The sequence below is a fragment of the Pteronotus mesoamericanus genome, unplaced genomic scaffold, assembly GCF_021234165.1.
Source record: "Pteronotus mesoamericanus isolate MK-2021 breed Mesoamerican mustached bat unplaced genomic scaffold, CSHL_Meso_final contig_164, whole genome shotgun sequence".
Taxonomy (NCBI): Eukaryota; Metazoa; Chordata; class Mammalia; order Chiroptera; family Mormoopidae; genus Pteronotus; species Pteronotus mesoamericanus.
The window spans coordinates 23,000,048-23,024,626 of NW_026555065.1; the positions used below are offsets into that span (position 1 = coordinate 23,000,048).

The 24,579-nt window shown below is 37.5% G+C and overlaps 2 protein-coding genes and 1 pseudogene across 7 annotated transcripts in view; 2 read left to right on the plus strand and 1 right to left on the minus strand.

Annotated features, from left to right (window-relative positions):
- The window catches only part of MGA (MAX dimerization protein MGA), a 148,383-nt gene that overhangs the window by 60,210 nt on the left and 63,594 nt on the right, over positions 1-24,579 (minus strand). For all 6 annotated transcript variants that reach the window (XM_054565561.1, XM_054565560.1, XM_054565559.1 and 3 more), the window contains 3 exons: positions 6,847-7,795; positions 5,120-5,198; positions 4,905-5,000 (listed from right to left, as the gene is read on the minus strand). In XM_054565561.1, the coding sequence (XP_054421536.1) occupies positions 4,905-5,000; positions 5,120-5,198; positions 6,847-7,795 (1,124 nt within the window). The remainder of the gene's footprint in view (positions 1-4,904; positions 5,001-5,119; positions 5,199-6,846; positions 7,796-24,579) is intronic.
- Positions 19,727-20,260, plus strand: LOC129064336 (ubiquitin-60S ribosomal protein L40-like). Its single transcript, XM_054565565.1, has one exon. The coding sequence runs from the start codon at positions 19,773-19,775 to the stop codon at positions 20,151-20,153; it is 381 nt and encodes a 126-aa protein (XP_054421540.1). The 5' UTR covers positions 19,727-19,772; the 3' UTR covers positions 20,154-20,260.
- Positions 20,480-21,832, plus strand: LOC129064424 (anaphase-promoting complex subunit 15-like; annotated as a pseudogene).

Consider the following 24,579-nt stretch of genomic DNA (forward strand, 5'->3'; position numbering starts at 1 on the left):
GTTTTATGCTGTACGAATTTTACTACATTTTCTCTGTGAAATACTCGGTAATACAGATGGTGATAAAGAAAAAGGACATTTCCCAGACCTCAAAGAGCTCTCTTGTTGTTTTCCCAACTGACTCATTAGTACTGGGTTGTCCTAAAAGTCCATTTAGTTTTTTCCATAAAATAAAAGACACATTTTTCATTTTCACCAATAATTTTATTGATTAGGATATTTTGAGTATGTTGGCTATCTCCCACATGGTATGACGTTGATTGTTCTCAATTAATGTCTCAATTTGATTGCTATCAACTTCAACTGCTCTACCCAACCATGGAGCATCACCCAGCGAGGTATCTCCAGCACGAAATTTCGCAAACCACTTTTGGCACATTCGATCAGTCACAGCACCTTCTCCATATACTGCACATAACTTTTTTTTTTTGCATTTGAGTTGCATTATTACCTTTCTTGAAATAAAGCATAATATGACAAAAATGTGTATTTTCTTCCATCTTCAGTATTAAAAAATTTACCAATTTTGATTTTTTTTAAATGCATGCTGATACGACATTTGTCACGATACAATCTAACAAAATTGTTCTGAATGATGTTAAAGACAACTAAGCACTACTAGAGCCATGTTATGCGGGGGGGTGGGGGGGAACTTTTTGGCCAACCCTATAGTTACAATAGGGTAAGTAAGTTCTATGAGATGTAAACAAAAGAAACAACACTTGAAAAGCTCAAGGGAATCTGGTAAAACTTTTCACAGGGTATAATTTTAAATTAGAATAAGTAGGAATTAATTAGGAAAGTTGGGGAGGGAGAGCAGAGTGGAGTCAGAAAGCAAGATACTATAGAAATTCAAGTGAGAACTAAATGCGAAACAAAAAGTAAAATGAAATACTGAAGTGACTTCAAAATAAAAAAATACTCTACTATTGCCACTGACAAAAACTACCAAAACAGAGGATCACAGAAAAGGTAGAAAAAAATAAACTAAGCTGTTAAAAATGTACCCACACAAGTTGATAGACATGCAAACCTTAGACCCATACAATAAATTTAGAGACTGTTTTTCCTACATTATTTTCTTGTCTGCATTTACTTGTATTTTGAACTACCACCTTCCCCCAAGTGATATCAAGTCCTAAAAAAATAAAAAAGATTTTAAATATAAATATTAATTTTTTAAAAGCTCCCAAAGTAGAGATCAATGGCACATAAACACTGTTCAAAGTAATTCTCAGTTTAGCTTACTTAGGCTATCCTAAAATATCTGACCCGCAAACATTTCCTTACCCCAATAACAGGTACATAAAATCTAGACTTAGTTGGTTTCATATGAGTACCTTTGGCTTACAGAAAATAAGGCGCTTAAAAAATTCATAGAAAGCATATCTCCCCCCCCCCCCGAAAATAAAATCCTTTCCACATACAACAGTTTAAACAAAATTATACTTCTAAATGCTTTTGCCGTTTTGCCATATTAGAAGATACTTTTAAAAGACATATCATGCTATTGCAAAAAAGACCCATTGATAAAACTGAAAAAAATCTTTAGATTCAAAGTTAGCTAAGCCTTGGCTGGGTGGTTCAGTTGGAACATCATCCTATGCACCAAAAGGTTGCAGGATTGATTTCCAGTCAGAACACACACCTAGGTTGAGGGTTCCATCCCCAGTCAGGGCAAAGACGGGAGGCAATCTATCCATGTTTCTCTTTTTCTTTCTCTCTGCCTCCCTCCCTCTCTCCCTGCATTTCTCACTCTCTAAAATCAATAAATCAATCCTTGGATAAGGATTAACAAAAAAAATGGAAGAGGCAGAGAGCTCTGGAAAGACTGTCATAAAGGAATTCAACATTAAAGTTGTTGAGTTTATACTGATATAAATAAATGAATGAACAAACAAATGGAGGAGAAAAGACGAAATCTCTGATGCAGAAGAATTCTAAATAATGTATGTAGATCCTCCAACGTTAGGAAAGTGGAGCATAACTCCCTATTCATTAAGTGTGGGCTACACAGTGGCTTTCTTCCAAAGAGTACACCATGGAAAGGTCAGTGACAAATCATGTAGCCTTGATATAACATGATGGGAATGGTACTTTATCTCTGTGATCTTCCTCCCACAAATATATAACCCCATTCTAATCATGAAACATCAGACAAATCCCAACTGAGGGATATTCTACAAAATACCTGACCAGTACTCCTCAAAACTGTCAAGGTCATTAAAAACAAAGTCTGAGAACCTGTCTCAGCCAAGAAGATCCTAGAGAGACATGACTACTAAATGTAATGTGATTTCCTACATGGGATCATGAAATAAAATTAACAAAATCTGAATAAAATATGAATATTAGTTAGTAATAATGTATCAATACCAGCTTACTAGTTGCAACAAATGTACTACTATACTAATGTTAGATGTTTATAATAGAGGAAACTGTGTACATGAGAGTACATGGGAACTCTCTCTACTATGTCCCCAATATTTCTGCAAACCTGAAACTTACCTAAACAAGAAAAAATTTATTTAAAAATTGACATAGAATTGATTTGGTAGCAATGAAGCAGAAATGCTTTTACAGAAATACCTTTAAAGTTTAAAAAAAAGGTAATTTCAGGTTGATAGACTTAAAAATAAATCAATTTGGATATAGTAAAGAAGTCTAAGAGGCAGAAAATTACAGTACTGTGGAAAACCAAATTAAGAATCTTATTTTTATTTTAGCAACAAAACTACCTACAACAATAAAAACATTTCCTCCAGCTTAATCATTATTTCTTCCACAATTTCAAAGCAAGCTCAAAACACTTTACAAGTTTTTCAAGCTTTTTTTTCAGCTCAAAAATATTTTTAACAAATTACTTCAAGCATCAATTTTTAGAGAGATCTGAAGAATAATTTCATTATCTTTAGAGGCCAGGGGGTGGCATCACTTAGTATAAATAGCTAAACTTACTCTCTTGAAATTGTATGTCTTAAGCAGCAAATTTGGGGGGGCGGGGGGGGCCCGCGTAAGCCAAAAGAGAAAAAAACTCCAAAATAGAACTCTGCCTCACAGCTTATGAAAAATATGTACCACATGAATTACACATGTAACTTTTTAAAAACTGTAAAAGAATGCAGGTGAATTAATTTTAACAATGTAAGGATTAAGTAAAAACTTGAACATGACATGACACCAAATGCAGGTGAAAACTGATAGCTCACACACATTTTGTTTGGCTCAGTGTTTTTAAAGCTTTACCTGCCCCCCCCCCAAAAAAAACAGGTACCAACTGCTATCACTTAAAAGTTGAGAGACATTACATAAAAATACTGACATCAGCTTCTACTGAACAATGGGAATTACTGAAAATGGTGGGTCCACATTCCCGTATGATAACAATCCAGGAAGGAATATAGCTACTATCCCCCTTTAGAAGAGTCGCCTGTGCTCCAGCCCACCAAAGTCCTATCCTACCCATAAATTCAGGTTAATTCCACTTTGTTTCCTGCTTAGTTTCCATAAGCATTTGACTTTGAAGTTCCCTTCATTACACAAAGAAAAAAGTTACGGATTTGACTAAAACGTCTATAAAGGAAGGAAAAACTCAAACCCTAGCCAACCAAGAAATAACAGGGAAACAAACCAGAGCAAAAACACTAGCAGGGATCACTGACATATTTAACTCTAGAACTAGGACTAAAGCATATGTGGGAATTAGGGTGAAAAAACAATATAAATGTTATAATATTTATACATTATTAGAGTACATAACTAAAAAGTGGAAGTAGAAAAAAATAGAGTATGTTAACTGATAAGGAAAAGAGACTATTATTTAAATAAAATAGCAGAAGTGAAAGCTGACAAAAAACAATAGCAAATGTTATCCGCCAGATTAATATCAATGTGACTGTGACTATCCCTTAACGATCCACTGTACCCAGTCCTTATCACTTGGATCAAGACTTGCATTCTTTAAGATCACACTGTCCAACACAAGTCATTCCACATTAAAGCAAAAGTTCTTCAAATATTAACATCTGATTTAAAAATCAAATGATCACTTTATAAAAATCAACTTTTTGTTTGTTAACATATAATGGTTACTCTCTCACATAAATGAACTGCTATATAATACAATCAACTAGACAGTCCTTAAAAAAGAAAATTGACTACCAGTCAAAAACTCAATAAACTACTCCAAGCAGCACACCTTAAATCAAAGATATAAGAACTAAAAATTGGAACATGGCTCACAATCCTTTACCTACACTACAAATGGAAAAATCAGTAGTTACTACAATAGCAATAAGCATAATAGATTTCACTATTTAAAACAAAAGGATTAAGCATCGTAAACAAGGCCAAGATAACCTATTAAACAAAACAGGTAATAACGAAAAATTTAAATTAAGTCTCAAGCAATAAATAAAATATATAAAATGTTTATAGCCACAAAAAAAGAAAAATATTCTATTTACATGCCTAAATATATTAATAGGTATAGAGAATAGGATGCTCCCCCCACAAAAAGCCATAGAAACCAAACCAACCAAAAATTTAAAAGATGAGAAATAGGGAAGAAAATACTATGTTATAAGAAACAAAAAACACCACTTTCTGATCATGATACATTTTTTAATTCATAAGATACTATATATCTTTAGAACAGCATTTCTCTTAGGATAAAAGACCTAGACATCTTTTTAAGTTAAGAGGGAAAAAAATCATGGAAGAAGAGAAAATTTCAAGCTGAGAGGGGCACTGAAAGAAATGAAATCAAGGATGGAGGGAAAGGAGATAAAGAAATGGGAGGACGGAGAAACAGGAAGGAGTAAGAGGGGAAGGAGAGTGAAAGGAGGGGAGAAAGAGAACAAAGTTTTAAACTAGCCTATATATATTTTTTTAGAGAATATTACCTTCTTGAAGACCAGGATGTATCACTTGCTTGTGCCTCAAGGCCTTCAAATCTTCTATCAATTCCTTTTCCAACTGGGAAATTCTTGCTCTGCAACCTACTCAGAAAACAATGATGAAGTAGGCTAGCATGTACTACAGAAAAATGAACGTTGCATCTTTTACTTCTAGAGCCAAACCCCAAATATCTCTCTGTTTTTATATCATTATATAATACCTGGGTCATTTGTGGTTGATGCCTGAAGACTAGAGGGTTCTTCTGTTGTCGCATCAACTGCATGAATGTCTAGAGCTTCCTGTATTTAAACAAAATGTAGCACACATCACTTATAAAAGTTTAACCAGAAGCATTTTTTCTCTTTAATACTTTTTGACAGTTTCTAAACGTTCTACATTAACATCACTTTAATAATCAGAAGTATACAAAGAAAGCAAAAAAATCTGAACATAACTCAGCTAAAGGTCTAAAACTATATGCTAATTTGGATAAAGATTTTTTTAAAGCCCAGGTGAAGACAGCTTATTCACCAATTAACTAGGAAGGCAGGAAAGACCAGGTAGAAAGAATTCAACCTCAGCGTAGCCAATTTAGAACTACAGACTAGGGTTCTATAAAAACCAAAACAAAAAAAAATCTAGTTAAAGAGGTAGAATAAAATAAAGAAACAACTGATGCGTAAGACAGTATAATTAGTAAGACCATTAATATTTGCTTCTCCAATGGCACTCTGCTATTGCCAATATAAATCAGGGGATGGAGTGTCCCAAAAAAGTTAATAAACTTCATATACAAGGGGGACCAAAGAAGAAAAAAAAAAGCAATTTATTTATAAAAAATTGTGTATTCATTCCTGCATGTTTAAACTTCAGTCACCTTCAAAGTATTCTCCATTTGATGCAATACACCTATTGAGACTTTTCCCCACTGCTCAAAACAGTGTTTGAACTCATCAATTTTGATGCCTTTTAGTGCTTCTGCCGTTTTTTTGTTTCACCTCTTCCACCTCAGCAAAACGTTTCCCTTTGACAACTTTTTTTCATCCAGGGAAACCAAAAAAAAACGGAGTTGTTCAGGGCAAGACTGGGTGAATAGGAAGAGTGGAGCATGGAGGTCATGCTGTTTTTGGTCAAAACTGCTTAATGTCCCTGGCTGGTGTGGCTCAGTGGATTGAGTGCCAGACTGCGAAGCAAGGGGCCACCGGTTCAATTCCCAGTCAGGGCACATGCCTGGGTTGCGGGCCAGGTCCCCAGTTGGGGACGTGTGAGAGGCAACCACACAGTGATGTTTCTTTCACTCTTTTTCTCCCTCCCTTCCCCTCTCTCTAAAAATAAATAAATAAAATCTTTAAAAAAAAAAAAGAAAAGAAAAAAAGAAAACTGCTGAACACTCAGGTGGTGTAGGCAGATGCACTTGCAAATCACCTATCATGAAATGGGCAAACACATTTAAAGAATCTTCAAAAAAATTTCACTGAAGCAGAATGCAGCCTCTCACACAATGCCAGCTGGTACAGTGATAGAAGAGATGGGTTCCTAGAACACTCATCTAGTGGAGGAAGCATGTAGTACAAGGGGCACCCTCCAGAAGATAATTCCGTTTCTTCTTGGGGGAAGATGTCCCTTCTTGTACTTACGCCTTTTTAAAGTCCATAATAAAAATTCCAGTAAGATTTGAAGATTTTAAAAATTCCAGCTACACATAACAAAAACCATGAACTAAGATCAAGCTGACATAAATTTTTAAGTGCGTTAAAACAAAATATCTTAAGAGATGCCTACTAACTAAACCAAACATTTTGGAAACAGCTTCTGACACAAGCCCTTACATTATCGATGCATTCACAAAAACTAGACTCTAAGTTGATTACTGGCCAGGTTGAACTGAATTATACAATTCAAAAATAAATATTTTGCCTTTGAAAGAATGCTGAAATGACAACTTACCTTCGATTCAAAGGAAACAAAAAGAACACCATCCACGTCTTCCAGATCAGGCTTCACATCTGGAAAGGTACTCCCAGGGCCCATTGGAATACTCTTTGTAGAAGTTAAAGATTTTCCTGTATTTTTAGGTGGTCGCCCTGCTTTAGAGAGTTTCAATTTTCGTGGCCTTCCTCTTTTTCCAGTGACATTTGGAGGAACATTATGATTAGGATTCACAGTCTTGGGAGCTGTTGAAATCTTGAGCATAGTTGTTTTCCTTCTGCCCAAGTCCTCTTTTCCTAAAAATGAATCCCCAGCTAAACTCTTTGAATTGTCAGGTATTCTTCCTGTATTCATGCTGTCAGAAATATCAGGAAATTTCCACTGAGGCTCTTTAAGTGAAGAACATTTTTGTGCCACTCCAAGATCTGGTGAATGTTTTCCAAGACCATTTTCTGATTCCTTGCCTAAGCAGAAACCAGTCTCATTGGAATTTTCAATGTACGTAGGCAAATAGTCTAATTCTGTCAACAAGGAGGCTTTATCCTTCCGAGATAGAGAAAGCATGTTATCAGGGAGCTCGGAAATTTTCACTGTGCTTTTGGTAACAGCACAGGGCTCCAGATAGACTACTGGCATCTTTCCAGCATCTAATTTGAACATTTTAGCTTTAGCAACACCTGATGGGCTATTTGGTAGCCATTTAGAAGATGGATGGTCAGCTTCTAGGCTATCAACTTTATTGTGCCTCTTCAGTTGTTTCTCTAGTATAGGATCATCATCACTGTTTGAGTATACATCTGTTTCCTCATCTGTTTCTTCCTGTTTCACAGTGACCCCTTCTGGAAACTCACCAAGTTCATAATCGTAATCATCTAAAGGTTCCTCTTTAATGACAACATTGAAGTTTCCATTTGGGTCTAATGGTGATGCTACATGGGAACCGTCTTCAAAATTGTTGGCAACAAGTCTGGAGAGACAGGGTAGAGATGCTTAGTTAAAAGGAGACCTTTCCCTAAATAAGATTCAGGAGGGGGAATAAAAGGTTTTTCAAAACCAAGTGACATATCAGGTTTCATGAGCCATTCCTCAAGAAACACTCTGTGTAACAAGGATCTCGAAAACAGTTTATCAATATCACACTTTTATATCTTCTGTCAAACTCTCACAAAAATATATATAAAATAGTAAGTTTTAATAAGTGACCCTCTTATCACTAACTCAAGAAAAGTTATAACACTTATTTTCCTAATAGTATTTTTCAAATAAACTCAGTATTTTTTTTTAAGATTTTTTTTCCCCCAAGACAGGGGAAAGGAGGGAGAAAGAGTGGGAGAGAAACATTAATCTGTGAGACAAACATTGCTCTGTTGCCTCTTCCACATCACCAACTGGGGACCTGGCCTGCAACCCAAGCATGTGCCCCGACAAGGAATCGAACCAGCAATCTTTTGGTTCACAGGCCAGCGTTTAATACACTGTACCACAGCAGCCAGGGCAAATGAACTCAATTTAAAAGTGAACTGGCAACAATAAAAAAAAAAGAAAGAAAGAAAAAAGTCAACTGACACTGAAGCAAAAAACTCAAGATATCTACAGAGGGATTACTGCCAATAAAAGCAAACAAATGTCAACTGTAATTAAGAATTACAATAAACATCAGGTAGGGCCTTTTGAAACTGCCTGCTTGACTTTCCCGTTTTCAAAAAAATAAGAGAAAATTTATATAATATAAAATATAATACTTTCACCACTTAAGAAAGTACAATCCAGTAGTTTTTTAGTATATTCACAATGTTGTGAGGTTGGTTTTTCAACTTTAACACTGAAAAACTCACAGTTTTAAGAATCTAACATTAATTCTCCCAAAATAAAAAGGCAGGGTAGTTGAAGGTGAGTACATATGACACAGGTAGATTCAGTGTTTATAATTCTTCAAAAAATAATCATTTGTTTAGTTTCCCCCGCCTCCAAATTAACCACTGAAAGCATATCAACTGTCCCAATGTATCTTAAGGACGTGTTAGAACTATTCACTAACCAATTAAAGCCACTGTCTTTGTAAAACTTGTGTTTCTCTCAAATATGTACATGCAACTATTAAATTAAATCACTGCATAGTCACTTGTTCCCTGTACAACTTACTTAAGATCTTGACCTGACCTGAAAAATCCTTCACTGGAGGACTTCTGCTTCCAGTTATAATGCTGAAGATCACACCTTGGCTGGGTAGCTCGGTTGGTTGGAGCATTGTCCCATACGCTAAAAAGGTGGCGGGTTCAATCCCTGGTCAGAGCGCATACCTAGGTTCAAGTTCGATCCCCAGTTAGGGTGTGTACCGGGAGGCAACCCATCAATGTTTCTCTCTCACATCAATGTTCCTCTCTCACATCAATGTTCCTATTTCTCTCTCTCTCAAAAAATCAATGAAAACATATCCTCAGGTGAGGATTAAAAAAAAAAAAAAAAAATGAAGATCACAAAGGCCATCACTTCCGCTGAAACAATGAGCACACACTACATAAAATAAAAAACCAATTTTTCTTTAAAGCCATTGAAAACCTGGACACAAATAAGTCTAAATGAACTGAATTCCAAAAGGAACCAGCCCTCTCTGAGACAGATTACTACTGCTTTCAACCCTCAGTAGCATTTACATTGCCTGAAGCACAAGAGAACAGAGAAAAAAGTAGCTAAAAGCAAAGGATCTTTGCTGAGATACAAGGAAACCAGTCAAACTTTCAATGTCTGAATACGAATAGACTAGATTCTGAAAGACCCCAAACAGAAAACTTGTCCTCACTTCCACCAATTATCCTCCCAAGGGACTTCTGCAGAATAAGCAAGAATGATACAGCAGGGCTGGACTAAATACAGAGAACTTGTAGTGCCCCAACGCTTGGATCCCAAGTCTGATCCCACCCTTAAAAATCTGAAATGTGAAGTGAGCTGAAATTTACTTAGGTAAATCACCTAAACTGAAAAATAGAAGGAGGGGAAAAAGGTGTGTCAGGGACCTGTAGCACAACAAATGATCTAACACACTAGTAATTACACTTCCAAAAAGGCAGGAGAAAGGACTACTTGAAGAGAAAATTAACCCATATTCCAAAAGTGAAAGACCTTTTTTTAACCCATAGATTCAAGAAGTTAGACAAATGCCAAGGATAACAAATACAAAGAAAGTCATAACTAGGGAATAAAGGTCAGGCTGCTGAAAACTAAAGATCCAGAGAAAAACTTTATAAGCAGCAGGGGGAAAAAACATGTTACACTGTAGGAACAGCAATGAGAACAGCCCTGGCCAGGTAGCTCAATTGGTTACAGCATCATCCCCATACATCAAGGTTGTAGGTTCAGTCCCTGGTCAGGGTAAATACAAGCAGCAACTAATGAATGCATAAATAAGTGGAATAACAAATTGATGTTTCTCTGCATCCCTTTCTACCTCTGTCTGTCTCTTTCTCTCTCTAAAAATCAATATATGTAAAAAGTTTTAAAAAATGAGAACAGATTGACTACTCATTGTAATGAGGCCAAAAGACAATGGAATGATACTCATCATAAAGTACTGAAAAAGCCAACTTAGCCCTGGCTGGCATGGCTCAGTGGATTGAGTGCCAGCCTATGAAATGAAAGGTCTACAGTCTGATTCTGGTCAGGGTACATGCCTGGGTTGTAGACCAGGTCCCATGTTGCAGGCATGTTAAGAGGAGCAACTGATGCTTCCCTCACACATCAATGTTTCCCTCCCTCGCTCTCTCCCTCCCCCCCATTCTGTCTAAAATTAAATAAATAAATTTTTAATGATGTTATTAAAAAAGTCAACTTAAATGTTCTAGGTCTAGCAAAAAAGCAGCCTTTAAAGCTGAGGACATTTTCAGACAACTGAGAGAACTCAAGAATGTACAAGAAACACTACCTCCTAAGATCAGAAACAAAACAAGAATGTTAGTGCTCACCATTTCTACTCAATTATACAGAAGGTTCTATGAAGGTGATCAGGCAAGAAACATAATTAAAAGATGTCCAGAAATAATAATTAAAAGATGTCCTTAAAAAACTACTGGTATAAATGAGTTTGGCAAGATTACAGGTTCCAAGTTTAATACACACACACACACACACACACACACACACAAATTGTATTTCTAGACAGTAGGCATAAACGTCAAAAATGAAATCAACAAAGTAATTCCATTTGCAAGAATAAAATACTTATGAATAAACTGAACCAAAGAAGTGTAAGACTTGTATACAAAATATTGCTGAAAGATATTAAAGACAACTCTTTAAAAATATTCCATGTTTACATACTGGAACACTTAATACTGGTTAAGACAGTAATACTCCCTGAAAGTGATCTGCAGATTCAACACAATCTGTCAAAACTCACCTGGGATTTTTGTGGAAAATAACAAACTGATCCTACAATTAATATGGAAATGCAAGAGATGCCAAAATAGCCACCCAAAAATCTCAAAAAATAAGTAGTTCTGTGAGGACTCAGACTTCTCTATTTCGAAAGTTACTACAAAGCGCCCTGGCTGGTGTGGCTCATTCAGTGGAATGAGCGCTGGCCTGCGAACCAAAGGGTCATGGGTTCGATTTCCAGTCAGGGCACATGCCTGGGTTGTGGGCCAGGTCCGCAGCAGCGGGTGCATAGTGGCAACCACGCATTAAAGTTTCTCTGCCTCTCTCTCTCCCTACATTCCCCTCTGTCTAAAAATAAAATAAAATCTTTTTTTTAAAGTTACTACATAGCTACAGTAATCAAAAATGTTATACTGGTGCCCTGGCTGGTGTGATTCAGTGGACTGAGTACCAGCCTGTGAACTTGGGGGTCACTGGTTTAATTCCCAGTCAAGGGCACATGCCTGGGTTGCAGGCAGGGTCCCTGAGGGTGGGTGTGCAAGGGGCAATCACACATTGATATTTCCCTCCCTCTCTTGCTCCCTCCCTTCCCCTCTCTTTGAAAATAAATATATAAAATCCTTTTTTTAAATAGTTATACTGACTTAAGGCTAAACATGCAGATCAACTGAACAGTATTCAGAGCCCAGTAATAAAAAGCCCACATTTATATCTATTGATTTTTCTTTTCTTAAATATATTTTATTATGCTATTACAGTTGTCCCAATTTTTCCCACTTTGCTCCCCTCCACCCCAGTACCCCCCACGCCCAATTCATATCCATGGGTCATACACTTAAGTTCTTTGGCTATTCCATTTCTTATAATGTTAACATCCCCCGTCTGTTCTGTACCTACCAATATGTACTTCTTAATCCCTGCCCCCTCTTCTTCTCCTCTCCCTTCAAATGAGAACCCTCCAAATGATCTCTATACCTATGACTGTTTCTGCTGTTTGCTTAGTTTGTTTTTCAGATTCAATTGTTGATGGATGTGAACTTATTGCCATTTTAATGTTCATAGTTTTGATCTTCTCTTTCTTAAATAAATCTCTTTAACATTTCATACAATAATGGCTTTATGAACTCCTTTAGCTTTACTTTGTCTGAGAAGTACTTACCTGCCCTTCGATTCTAAATGATAGCTTTGCTGGATAGAGTAATCTAGGTTGTAGGTCCTTGCTTTCCATCACTTTGAATACTTCTTGCCAGTCCCTTCTAGCCTGCAAAGTTTCTTTTGAGAAACTAGCTGACAGTCTTATGGGAACTCCTTTGTAGGTAATTTGTAGGTAGAGAACTCCTGCTTTTCTCTTGCTGCTTTTAAGACTCTCTCTTTATCTCTAACTTTTGGCATTTTAATTATGATGTGTCTTAGTATGGGCCTCATTGTGTCCATCTTGTTTGGGACTCTCTGTGTTTCCTGGACTTGCATGTCTATTTCCTACACCAGATTAGGAGTTTTCTTTATTTTTTCAGTTTAGTTTTTAATTTTTTGCCCTTTGCTCATTCCAGCCACCCCTATGATTCGAATGTTGGTGCATCTGAAGTTGTCCCAGAGGCTTCCTTAGCCTATCTTTTTGTTTTTTTCCTTCTTGCTCTTCTGATTGAATGTTTTTTTTCTTCCTATGTTTCAAATCATTGATTTGATTCTCAGCTTCATCTACTCCACTGTTGATTCCCTGTAAATTTTTATTTCATTTACCGTAACCTTCATTTCTGCCTGGGTCTTTTTTTATGCTGTTGAAGTACTGAATGAGTTTCTTGAGCACCCTAATGACCAGTGTTTTGAGCTCTGTGTCTGATGGACTGCTTACTCCATTTGGTTTAGTTCTTTTTCTGGAGTTTTCTTCTGTTCTTTCATTTGGGCCATAGTCCTTTGTCTCATTTTGGCAGCCTCACCATGTTTGTTTCTGTGTATGAGGTAGAGCTGCCCTAGTATCATGTCCTATTGTAAAGAAGCACACCAGTAAATTGGATAGGGCAGAGCCTTAGGTAACTGCCAAGAAGGGGCAACCCCTTTGAACCAGATTGATGAAGTCTCTGATACGGTGTCACCGCTCTGTGGCTCTGTGTGGAGGAGGGCTCAGAAAGGGGACAATGTCAATGCCTGGCCTCTGGAGTTTTGTCCAGGAGGAAGCTGTCCTCCAGCACTCACCCTGATGCCAGATGCCTGTTTCTCCATATATGCTACTGATGCCCTATAGCTGCTACCCCTGGGCTGGAGCCCAGAGGAAATGAGCCTACATAAGTCCTAATACCAATGCGCTCCTTTAAGAAACACTTGAGAATCCTGTGGTTTCTCCCACCATCCCAACCCCCACTGATTTTTACAGCCAGAAGTTATGGGGACGTATCTTCTTGGCACAGGAACCCTGGGCTGAGCCTGTTGTGGGGCTGTGATCCCTAGCTCCAAAGGTATCCCTCCCAATTTTTACCCACAGCATATGGGTGTGGGGCCACCTGTGATCCCTGTCTCTGCACATCTCCACATCTCCACCCCCTCCTACCCATCTAGATGAACGTAACTTCTTTAATTCCTTGGTTGTTGGACTTCCATACAACTCTATTTTCTGACAATTCTGAATGACAATGTTTTGCAGTTTAGTTGTAATTTTTTCTGTGGTGTTTGAGGAGGCCAGCCATGTTTACCTACGCCTCCATCTTGATCGGCTCAGTTGATTTTCAACTGGCCAGACTGTGAAGACAATTCATTGGCTTATCACCACTCAAAACTGTTTCCACATAAAAACATGTACACAAATGTTCATGGCAACATTATCCAGAATAGCAAAGAAGTGGAAACAACTTTAATGTCTATCAACTGATGAAGGGATAAATAAAATGTGGTATTATCCACACAATACTACTGATACATGCTACAACATGGATGAACTTTCAAAACATTATGCTAAGTAAAAGAAACAAAGCACAAAAAAATTCACATGTAATTCCACTTATACAAAATGTCCAAAATACGCAAATCTAAAACAAAAAAGGAGACTGGTGGCTGTGTTATGACTGAGGTAAGGTTCAGAAGTGGCTGACAGAAAATGGGGAGAGACTAACTGACGGCACAGAGATTTTCTTTTTGGCAGGGGGTGATGTAAATGTCTTAAAAATAACGATGGCCATAGCTGTACAATTCTTTAAGTATACTAAAAACCACTAAAATATACACTTTTTAAAAAATTGTATTTATTTATTTTCAGAGAAAGGGGAAAGGAGGAAGAAAGAGGAGGGAAACACTCACAGGATTGAATCAGTTGCCTCTTGAACGCCCCAACCAGGGACCCAGCCCCCAACCCATGCATATGCCCCAACAGGGAATCAAACCAGCAACCTATTGGTTCGCAGGCCAGTGCTCAATCCACCGATCCATACCATCCAGGGCTGGAAATACACATTTTAAAGGATCAACTTTATGGCACTGAATTACATCTCGATTTTTTAAATCTTAAAAATAATACTAAAGGGAGGTTTTCATACTGATAGGAAATGAACCAATCTGAAAGTGAATCCAGGAAGAATAAATGAAAAGACCCAAGAAAAAAGTAAATACATGAATAAATATAAAAGACTGCTTTACTTATACTTCCTTAAATGACCACAGACTGTTGAAAATAAAATAATGTTTTGGGGGTTTACAACATATAAGGACATTATCTGTTCATAAATTGTTATATTAATTTAATTCTGAGAAATTTAAGAATGCATATTATATTCTCTATAACCATTTCTATGGATTGAATTGTGTCCCTCCCTAATCTGTACTTTGAAGCCCTACCCTATCTCCAATATGCCTATACACAGAGATAAGGTCTTGAGATAATTAAGCTTAAAGAGGATCTAAAAGGTGGGGGAATCTTCCCCCCTCCGTGAGAGCTGGCTCTCTGCATGCTAGGATGAGATCACGCAACAGAAAATGCTGACAAAACCACTTTCTTGGACTTTTTGGCCTCCAGAACTGTGAGAAAATAGAATTTTTGTTGTTTAAGCCACAGTACTTTTTTTTATCAACCTGAGCAGACTAATACTACAGCCACAAATGAAAGAAAGTGGAGGTGCAGCTAAAAAAGCCAACAGGCAATGAAAACAGAATTTTAAAAACTTAATTCAAATGAAAACAGAGAAGGATAATCAAAGAACAAATGAGAAAAACCAAAAATATCAAAATGCTTAAAACCCAGTCACATCAGTAATAATGTTAAATAAACAGAAGAGTTCAATTAACAGTCGAGATTTGAACAGTAGACAAAGAAAAAAGTCCCAACTGTAAGTTGTTTAAAAGAAAACACAATTTAATTTTAGAACAAAGATAGACGGAAAAGTAAAAGGAAAGATAAAACCATGCAAACAAAAAATCTGAAGAAAGCCACTGTGGCTCAATAATATCAGACCAAGTAGGCTTTAAAACAAGAGTTACCATCAGAGAAAATGGGGGCATTATGAAAATTTTATGGGCTCAATGTATCACAAAGACATAGCAATCCTAAATATATGTATCCCTTATCATATAGCTTCCCAATACTTGAAGCAAAAGTTTACAATACTGAAAAGAGAAACAGACAAATCCCCAACTATAGTGAGAGACTGCAACACACCTTTCTCAGTAACTGAAAGGACATTCAGACCAAAAAAAAATTCAATAAGGAGGTAGAAGAACTGAACAACAGTACTACCAATCAAACTTCCCTGTACGACTTCACAGAACACAAAACACTACATCTAGTAACTAACTGTACAACACATACATCATTTTCAAGTGTATGAAGTATTCATCAAAGCAGATATTATGCTAAGCAATAAAGTAATGTCATGGTAAATTTCTCCTTCAAAAGTTTTAAGTCACATGTTCTTTGACAACAACAGAATCAAACTACAAATCAATAACAAACATCAACACATTAAAATTTATAAATTTTACCTAAAGCAGTGCTCAAAGGGAATCTTATAGCTTTAAATAAAGATCTAAAACAAGTAATTCAGGGATTGATAAATTTTTTTGTAAAGAGCTAGACAGCAAATTAGGCTTTGAGATCCATGCAGTCTCTAGTGTACTTACTCCATTTAGTCACTGCAGCATAAAAGAAACCTTAAACAAACAAGTGAGCATAGCTGTGTCCAACAAATGGACACTGAAATTTGAATTTTACATAATTTTCACACATGACACAATATTATCATTCTTCAGTTTTTCCCAACTATTTAAAAATGTAAAAACTGTCCCGGCTTGTATGGCTCAGTGGATTGAATGCCAGCCTGCAAACCAAAGGGGTGACTGTTCGATCCCCAGTCAGAGCATATGCCTGGGTTTAGGCCAGGTTCCCAGTTAGGGGGGCATGAGAGGCAACCACACAAAGATGTTTCTCTCCCTCTTTCTCCTTCCCGTCCCCCTCTCTAAAAATAAATAAATAAGTCTTTTTTAAAAATACAAATAAAAATATAAAAACCACTCAGTGTGCAGGCCACACAAAGACACTGGGCTGGTTATGGTTCACAGGCTGGTTATCCTCCCCATCTTAGTCTACCCATCCCTGTTCTAAAATAGGCAAATTAAAGCAAAAACAAATAGAAATATCAACTTGGGGGGGCAGGGGGGATCAATGAACTAGAAAACAACAGAGAAATTGAATTTGTGATCTGAAACCTGCCAACAAAGAAAACTCCATGGTTTCCCTCATGAAGTCTATGAAACATATAATGAAAAAATACCAATCTTGCACAAACTCAGAAAATACATGAGAATACAACACTTTACAACTTGTTCTGTGAAGAAAGCATAACCCTAAGACCAATTTATCAAAAATAAAATAACCAACAAATATCCTTCACAAATTTCTGTGCAAAAATCCTTAATAAAATATTAGCAAATTTAATCCAACAGTATTTTTTAAAATGTTATCGTGACCAGGTTGTATTTAGGAATACAAGGCTGGTATAGCATTTCTAGCCCTCACCCCCACACCCCGTCCCTCCCACCACACCCCCCCAAAATCAATGTAACTATATTAACAAAACAAAGGAAGTAAAACATATCACCTCAATGTATACCAAAAAATCAAATGATAAAATTCAACATTCTTAAAAACACTCAGGAAATAAAGACAAGAAGATAAGTTTCTCAGTGTGATACAAGGAATTACAGAAAAAAAAAATTTAGAAACATTGAATGATATTCTATGAGATCAGGAGACATGAATGACCACTCTCAAAATGCAGTTTTAACTTATTACTCAAATAAGTCGAACTAGTGTAATAAAGCACGAGAGTAGGCATAAAGATTGTAAAGGAAGAAAATTAACTTTTGTTCTCAGATGACAATTGTATATGTAGAAAATCCAAAGGAATTAAAAACTAATAAGTGAATTTAACGAGGTCATCAGATACAAGATCAATATACAACAATCCACTGTATTTCTATATACCATAAGAAGTTGGAGGCTTATACTACCAGGTTCCAAGATTTATATCTACTGTCATCAAGACCATATGGTACTGACAAAAGAATACACAAATGGAACAAAATTTAATCCAATAAATAAAACGTGCACACACGGGGGGGGGGGGCGGGGGGGGCACGCGCTCCTGATTTTCCAACACACCAGGGTTTTTTAATGGAAAAGTCAAGTCTTTCCAATAAATGATACTAGAGCACCTCAATATCTGCATGGAAAAATAGGAATCCTCACATCCTCCCTTCACACCATACACAAAAACTAAGCCAAGATGGAATACAGGCTTCAATGTGAAAGCCAAAACAACTCCTCCCTTTGAAATATCTCAATTTACGAAAACAGCTATTTCTTTATCTGTTTTTTAAATAGGTTTATAGTATAAGTTACATAAGCAATTCAATGATTTCTAATTTATGGTTTTACAATCATCACAATGCAGTTTTCCTGTTTTATTTTTTTTTTTAATTCTCACCCCAAGGATATGTTTACTGATTTAAGAAAGAGGGGGAGGGGTAGAGGGAGGGGAGGAACCGTGGATGTGAAAGAAAAACAAGGGCTGGTTGCCTCCCCTACGTGCCCAGCCCACAATTTAGGTAATACACCCTGGCCAGCAACTTTTTTGGAGCCTGGGACCGCACTCCAACCAACTCATCCACCAGGCTAGGGCCCTTTCTCTGCTTTTAAAGGTAAATCAAAACAAGCTTCTTTTCCATTTTCCTATTGTCTCAGTTTTTATGTACCTTCATATATAAATGCCATTCTACCTCAACTAATTTAGAATCCACATTTAAGGATACTTGTCATTATCTTCACATTTCAATACATTAACTCCCAAAATGTAGGAGAAAATGTGTTATCTTATTTTCATTTAATTACACATCATGAATTTTGTTTGCAGTAACTGAGAACCTCATGAAGCTGATCTCATCTGCTAATGCATTAACTGTTTTCACATCTTCCTGAGGAATGAAACTGGGTAAGTTAGCAACATTCTCAGAAAGGATCTCTCCTTATCTTCCAACAAAAACTTTATGCATAATGCATGAAATTTTTGCCTTGGCAGAAAGATTTTGCAAACAATCTTCAAGTTTCACAGTTCTAGGAAGTCTTTATCCAAAAAAACTAGATGAAAGATTAAGTAAGAACATGAGCAAAACAATGACTTGTACACATCACTTAAAGCAAATTATTGGGGTTTTTTTGTTGGTTCTATGTAATCAGTAATCAATGCAACACATAAGACATATATCGGCTATTCTGAACCACAATTTAAAAGCTTAAGAGTGTTATGGATAAAGTCCTTTAATCAATATTTACAGTTGGCCCTTTATATTTAAGGGTTCTGCATCCAAGGATTCAACCAACAACAGATGGAAAATATGAGGGGGAAAGTTATTGTTGATGTGTACTATACAGTTAGGCCTACTGATGCTTGTGTCTGCAATAAACATGTACACACTTTTTTCCTTGTCGTTCCCTAAACAATACTGTAAAAATAATTACATAGCATTTACATTGTACTAGGTGCTAAAAGTAATCTCTAGAGATGATTTAAAGTGTACAGGGAAATTAGCATAGGTTATGTGCAAAAACTACACTGTTTTTTTTAACACGGGACTTGAGCATCTGCCGATTTTCTACTAGGTTGAGGGGCGTGGTTCCTGAGACCAATCCCCCTCAGATACTGAGGGATAACTACACTGAGTGTCCTCAATATACCAGACAAATTTTGATGGGCGCAGGGATTACAAAAAAAGCACAGTCCCTATACTCAAGGAATGTACAGACTAGTCCAGGAAATAAACAAGTAGACAACAGTTACTTAACAGATACTATGATAAAGATATGTACAGGTACTAAGGGTCATTAGAAGAACCTATAACGTAATACCTTCCATGAAACTGGTGCTCATTAAATTAACTGAAAAAAGAAATCCACTGGGAAAAGGGAATGTGGAGTGCAAAAAAACCTCTTGGATGGAGATTTGGCAGTTTCCGGTTCCATCACCCTCTTTCTTCTCAATGAGGTGGCGGACTGCGTTGGTTGTGGCGTCTGTGCGGCCTCCCCAGCAGACGCAGAGATGCAGATCTTTGTGAAGACCCTGACTGGCAAGACCATCACCCTTGAGGTTGAGCCCAGTGACACCACTGAGAATGTCAAAGCTAAAATCAAAAACAAGGAGGGCATCCCGCCTGACCAGCAGCGACTGATTTTTGCAGGCCAACAGCTGGAAGATGGCCGCACTCTCCTGAACTACATCATTCAGAAAGAGTCCACACTGCACTTGGTGCTTCATCTGCGTGGTGGCATCATCGAGCCCTCCCTCCGCCAGCTCGCCCAGAAGTACAACTGTGACAAGATGATCTGCCACAAATGTTATGCCCGCCTGCATCCCCGTGCTGTCAACTGCCACAAGAAGTGTGGCCACACCAACAACCTGCGCCCCAAGAAGGTTAAATAAGGCCCCTCCATCACCTCCTCTGGCCTATAGGGCAGTCTTCTGCCTAATCCCTGTGACCCTGGGGCCTCAATAAAGTTTCCCTTTCATTGACTGGAGCAGTAAAAAAACTCTTGGAAACTTAAACCTCATAACTGCAATAAAAATTTCAGTAAATTAGAAGCTAAATCAAATCTCATAAAAAGTAGAGCAAAAAGATAACAGAAAAGACTGATTTGTAAGATAATCAATCCAGGAGAAGGAATATCCAACTATAAGTAGTTCCGAAAGAGAGAGAACAAAAAGAAAAAAAAAATGGAAGAGTTAGAGTAGATTATTTTCTTACTGATATGCTTAAACAAAGTATAATTTCAAAGGCTTTCCAGAAGAGTACAAACACCTATAAGACATGTAGTAGAAGTCTGCTCAACCTAAGTTCCTCCAAAGAGTCTCTGAATTTCTTGACTGAAAAAACATAGCACAATGATGAGAAGAACCACACCAAGGCCCATCATTGTAAAATTTCATTGATATGAGAAATCAAAAAAAACTTAGTTTTTTTAAATAAAGTTATTTAGAAAGTCACACAGCTAGAAGTGAGAGACAGAAGGAATGGGCTCAGGAAACAAGTTACAAAGGAAAAAGAAAGGGCCCTTGGAGCTTAGGGGAGAGAAAGGTAAAGGTATAGTGTCGGGGGGGGATGTGGACGGAGAGGGGGAAGACACAGGCCTGCTCCCTGAAGAGAGAGTGCCAACAAAAGATCTTGAGAGCCTTCAAGTGACCAGAAATCAAAATGGCATCAAATTCTCAACAGGAAACTAGAACTCACAACATATTTTCAGCACAGAACTAACCAAATTATTTATAAAGTACAAGGACATAATTAAGCTGTTTTTCAATGCTTAAGAAGAAAATTAGGGGTTGAGAGGGGAGAAGCAAGGGACTATTGTTTTCATCAGACGTTATTTTATTTCAATATGCTAAAATTCTAGGTCTCATATGTCTTTTCTGCAGAAATTACCGAAAAAAGGACTTAACCGAAAGAAAAAAGAGACAGACACAAAGAAAGCTTAAGATAGAGAAAATGGAAGGACCTACATTAAAGTAAATGTAGAATTAGGACCATAGCAAAGTGAAGTCTCAAGAAGGCAGCTTTGTAGGGTCTCAGAGAACCAGTTAAAATTGGCAAAGGAGGATAAAAACCAACTGAAGACACTATACCGCAGTCAAAAAAATTTACTTCCTTAGGGTATGTCCCAAGTTCTGATGGTCCTTACGCTCAGGCAGAGAGAAGTCCTTCCAGGTTGCTGCTGGCTGCTCTCTCCCTGTGTGTCTAAGAGCCACATCCACCTTGTTTCCCTCACTCTTCCCCTCTGTGACTGAGACTCTGAAGTTTAATCTGGATCAACCCTGTGTGGAAGAGGCAGAGCTGCAGCAGCAGGAATAGCAGCATCAGGTCTGGCTCCAGAGCATCACAAGAGAAATACAACCTGGTACCTATCAGCAAGCCAGCCTCAGAGCACTATGACTACAAGGAAGAAGAGGATGTAGATCATGATGAGGACAGCGAAGAGGATGATAAAGATGATGAGGACATGTAGGACATCAACAAGATGAGTGACTAAAATTAGTATCCTGATGATGAAGTCAATGAGATGGACATGGAAGGCAACCAACATAATCAAAACCAGTGGATGATGTAGGCAGACAAGGCAGGGTGCCTCAGGGAGATTCAGGCCAACCCAACCTACCCTGTAACCGCTGCAGAACCAGCGAATCATCCCAGTGCCTAAAAACTCACCCTCAGGCACTTCCACAGCTACTGCCAGGACCTGGTCTCCTTGAAGAGTCCCAGGCCATCAGCCTGCCCTTGAATCCCCAGGAACTGAGCCTACCCTACCTTTCTGGCCAGCACCTCACCCCTTGGGTGCCAGGTGTAGTCTCTTTCTAACTCTGTTTAATAAAGACACAGGACTGATTTAAAAAAATTTCTTTAGGAATTTTTACTTTCTTGGATGAGTATATATGTATATATGGGTTAATGAACTGAAGGATTCCATATTATATTTTTTTAACTTAGTTTAACTGAAGAATTTGAGAAGAATTAGCACCAGGTATATAGAAAACCAAATATATATAAATTATATTAGACAACAATTAACTACTGAAAAAGTTATACAAGAAAATGTATTTATAGTATACTACTTGGATCAACAGTATGGAATGTTGATACCCTGTAACATTGAAAAATTTACTTTTATAACTATACTGACAAGAAGAGTAACAGCAGCTAAAAACTTTGATAATATGTAAAACTGGTAATTGATTCACATTAAGCATATGATTTATACAGAGGCAATTATCACAAGAAACAATTAAAAATGGAAAAACAAATTTCCTCTAGGGAAGAAAACTGGGGGCGAAAAGCAGCGTGAAGCAAAGGAGTACTATTTTTCATCATGTGGTTTTAAAACATCTCAAATTATGTATATTTACGTATTGTATAATAAAGAATTTGCCTGACCTTTCTCCAGAGTTCCTGGCAGAGCTTCTGAAACCACCGGAAATTGCTGAGTGACAGAAGTGTCTTTGTCATTCAAAAACCCATGGATCACAAGTAAGATTATGCTAATGAAGTGATTCACAGTAAACCCAGATATTGCTTGATGAAGGGGCTGGTATCTAGAAGACCAAGTCCATTATTAGATGATTTCGACTTAAAACAGCATAACCTCCTGGGAGGGGAGAGAGGGTGGAGACTGAGTTCAATCACCTGGCCAATGACTTAATCAATCAAACATACTTAATAGGACCCCAACTAAACTCTGGACACCAAAACTCAATGGAGCTTCCTGGTCTGGTGAATACATCAATATGCCAGGAGAGTAACATGCTATATATGTCTCCTGGGGAAAGGGCATAGAAGCTCTACATTTGAGACCTTCCTGACCTTGCCCTATATCTCTCTTCATTTGGCTGGTCCTAAATCTGTATTCTTTATAATAAAACTGTTCTAAATATAGTGCTTTCCTGAGTTCTATTATTCATTTTAGTGAATTAGTGAACCTGAGGTAGTCCAGGAGAAATCCTGTATTTGTAGCCATTGGTCAGAAGTCCAGGTAGGTTGGGGACCCCACTTGCGACTGGCTTCTGAAGAAGTATTCTTCTCAGAGACCTTGACTTTAAATCTGTGGAGTCTGACACACTCTGGGGTTGTTAGTGTCAGAAATGAAATAAGAGTACTATATCGGTTGGGGTTCAAATAGAATAGTACTATTTTTACTTACAATTTTTTTTTTTTTTTACATTTAAGGCAATAGAAAGACTTGAAAGAATTAAACAGAGTAGTAACGGGGTCCAACTTCCATTTAAAAAATTAAAAGCTTGCCCTTAGTGGGTGGCTCAGTTGGTTGGAGCATCCTCCTATATACCAAAAAAAGGTTGCCGGTTCGATTCTTTGTCACAGCACATACCTAGGTTTCAGGTTCGATCCCAGGTCAGGACACATACAGGAGAAAAACTGATGTTTTTCTCTCTCAGATGCGCACACGTGCTCTCTCTCTCTACCCCACCCCCCTTCCTCTCTCTAAAATAAATAAAAAAGCATATTCCTGCCCTGGCTGGTGTGGCTCAGTGGATTGAGCACCGGCCTGGGAACCAAAGAGCTGCCGGTTCAATTCCCAGTCAGAGCACACTGTCTGTGTTGCAGGCCAGGTCCCCAGTAGGGGGCGCACAAGAGGCAACCACACATTGATGTTTCTCTCCCTGTCTTTCTCCCTCCCTTCCCATATATAAAAATAAAATCTTTAAAACATGAAAATAAAAATAAAAAGCATATCCTCAGGTAAGGATTAAAAATAAAAAATGTAAAGCTTCCCAAAGGGGAAAACAGAAGAAAAGAACATTGCAACTATCTACATGAATAATAAATTGGATATAATCAAGAAACAAACTAATAAGTACATCAAAGTAGGTAAGAACCAACAATTAATTTTAGGAAAAAAGGCTTCATGGATGGGTGTGGCAAAAAAAAAGCCTTAACAGTGGTGGAGTGAATAAGGGTAGGACCATAGGTGGACTCTAAAAGTGAGGCAGTTACTATTACAAAGTTATACTAATTAAAATAATGTGGTTTTGGTCAAAGGATAGACAAACTGATCAGGGAGAAAAAAAAAATACTAGGGAGGACACAAAAAAACAAACAAAACAGGAATTATCGAAAATGGTGGACAGGAAGGCGGGAGAGAGATGTCTGAGAAGCCACAGCGAACTGGAGCCTCCAGAGTAATAGAAGGGAAAGTTCCAGTTGCAGTGCTGAAAAGTGATCAGCTGAAGAAGCAGCTGCAGACCTCCCAACAAAGCCTACAAAGGTCTCCAAGTTTGATTTGCCATAGGTAGTCAGACGACAAAGAAAGCCTCAGCCATATCCATCAAACTTGGATCAAGTAAA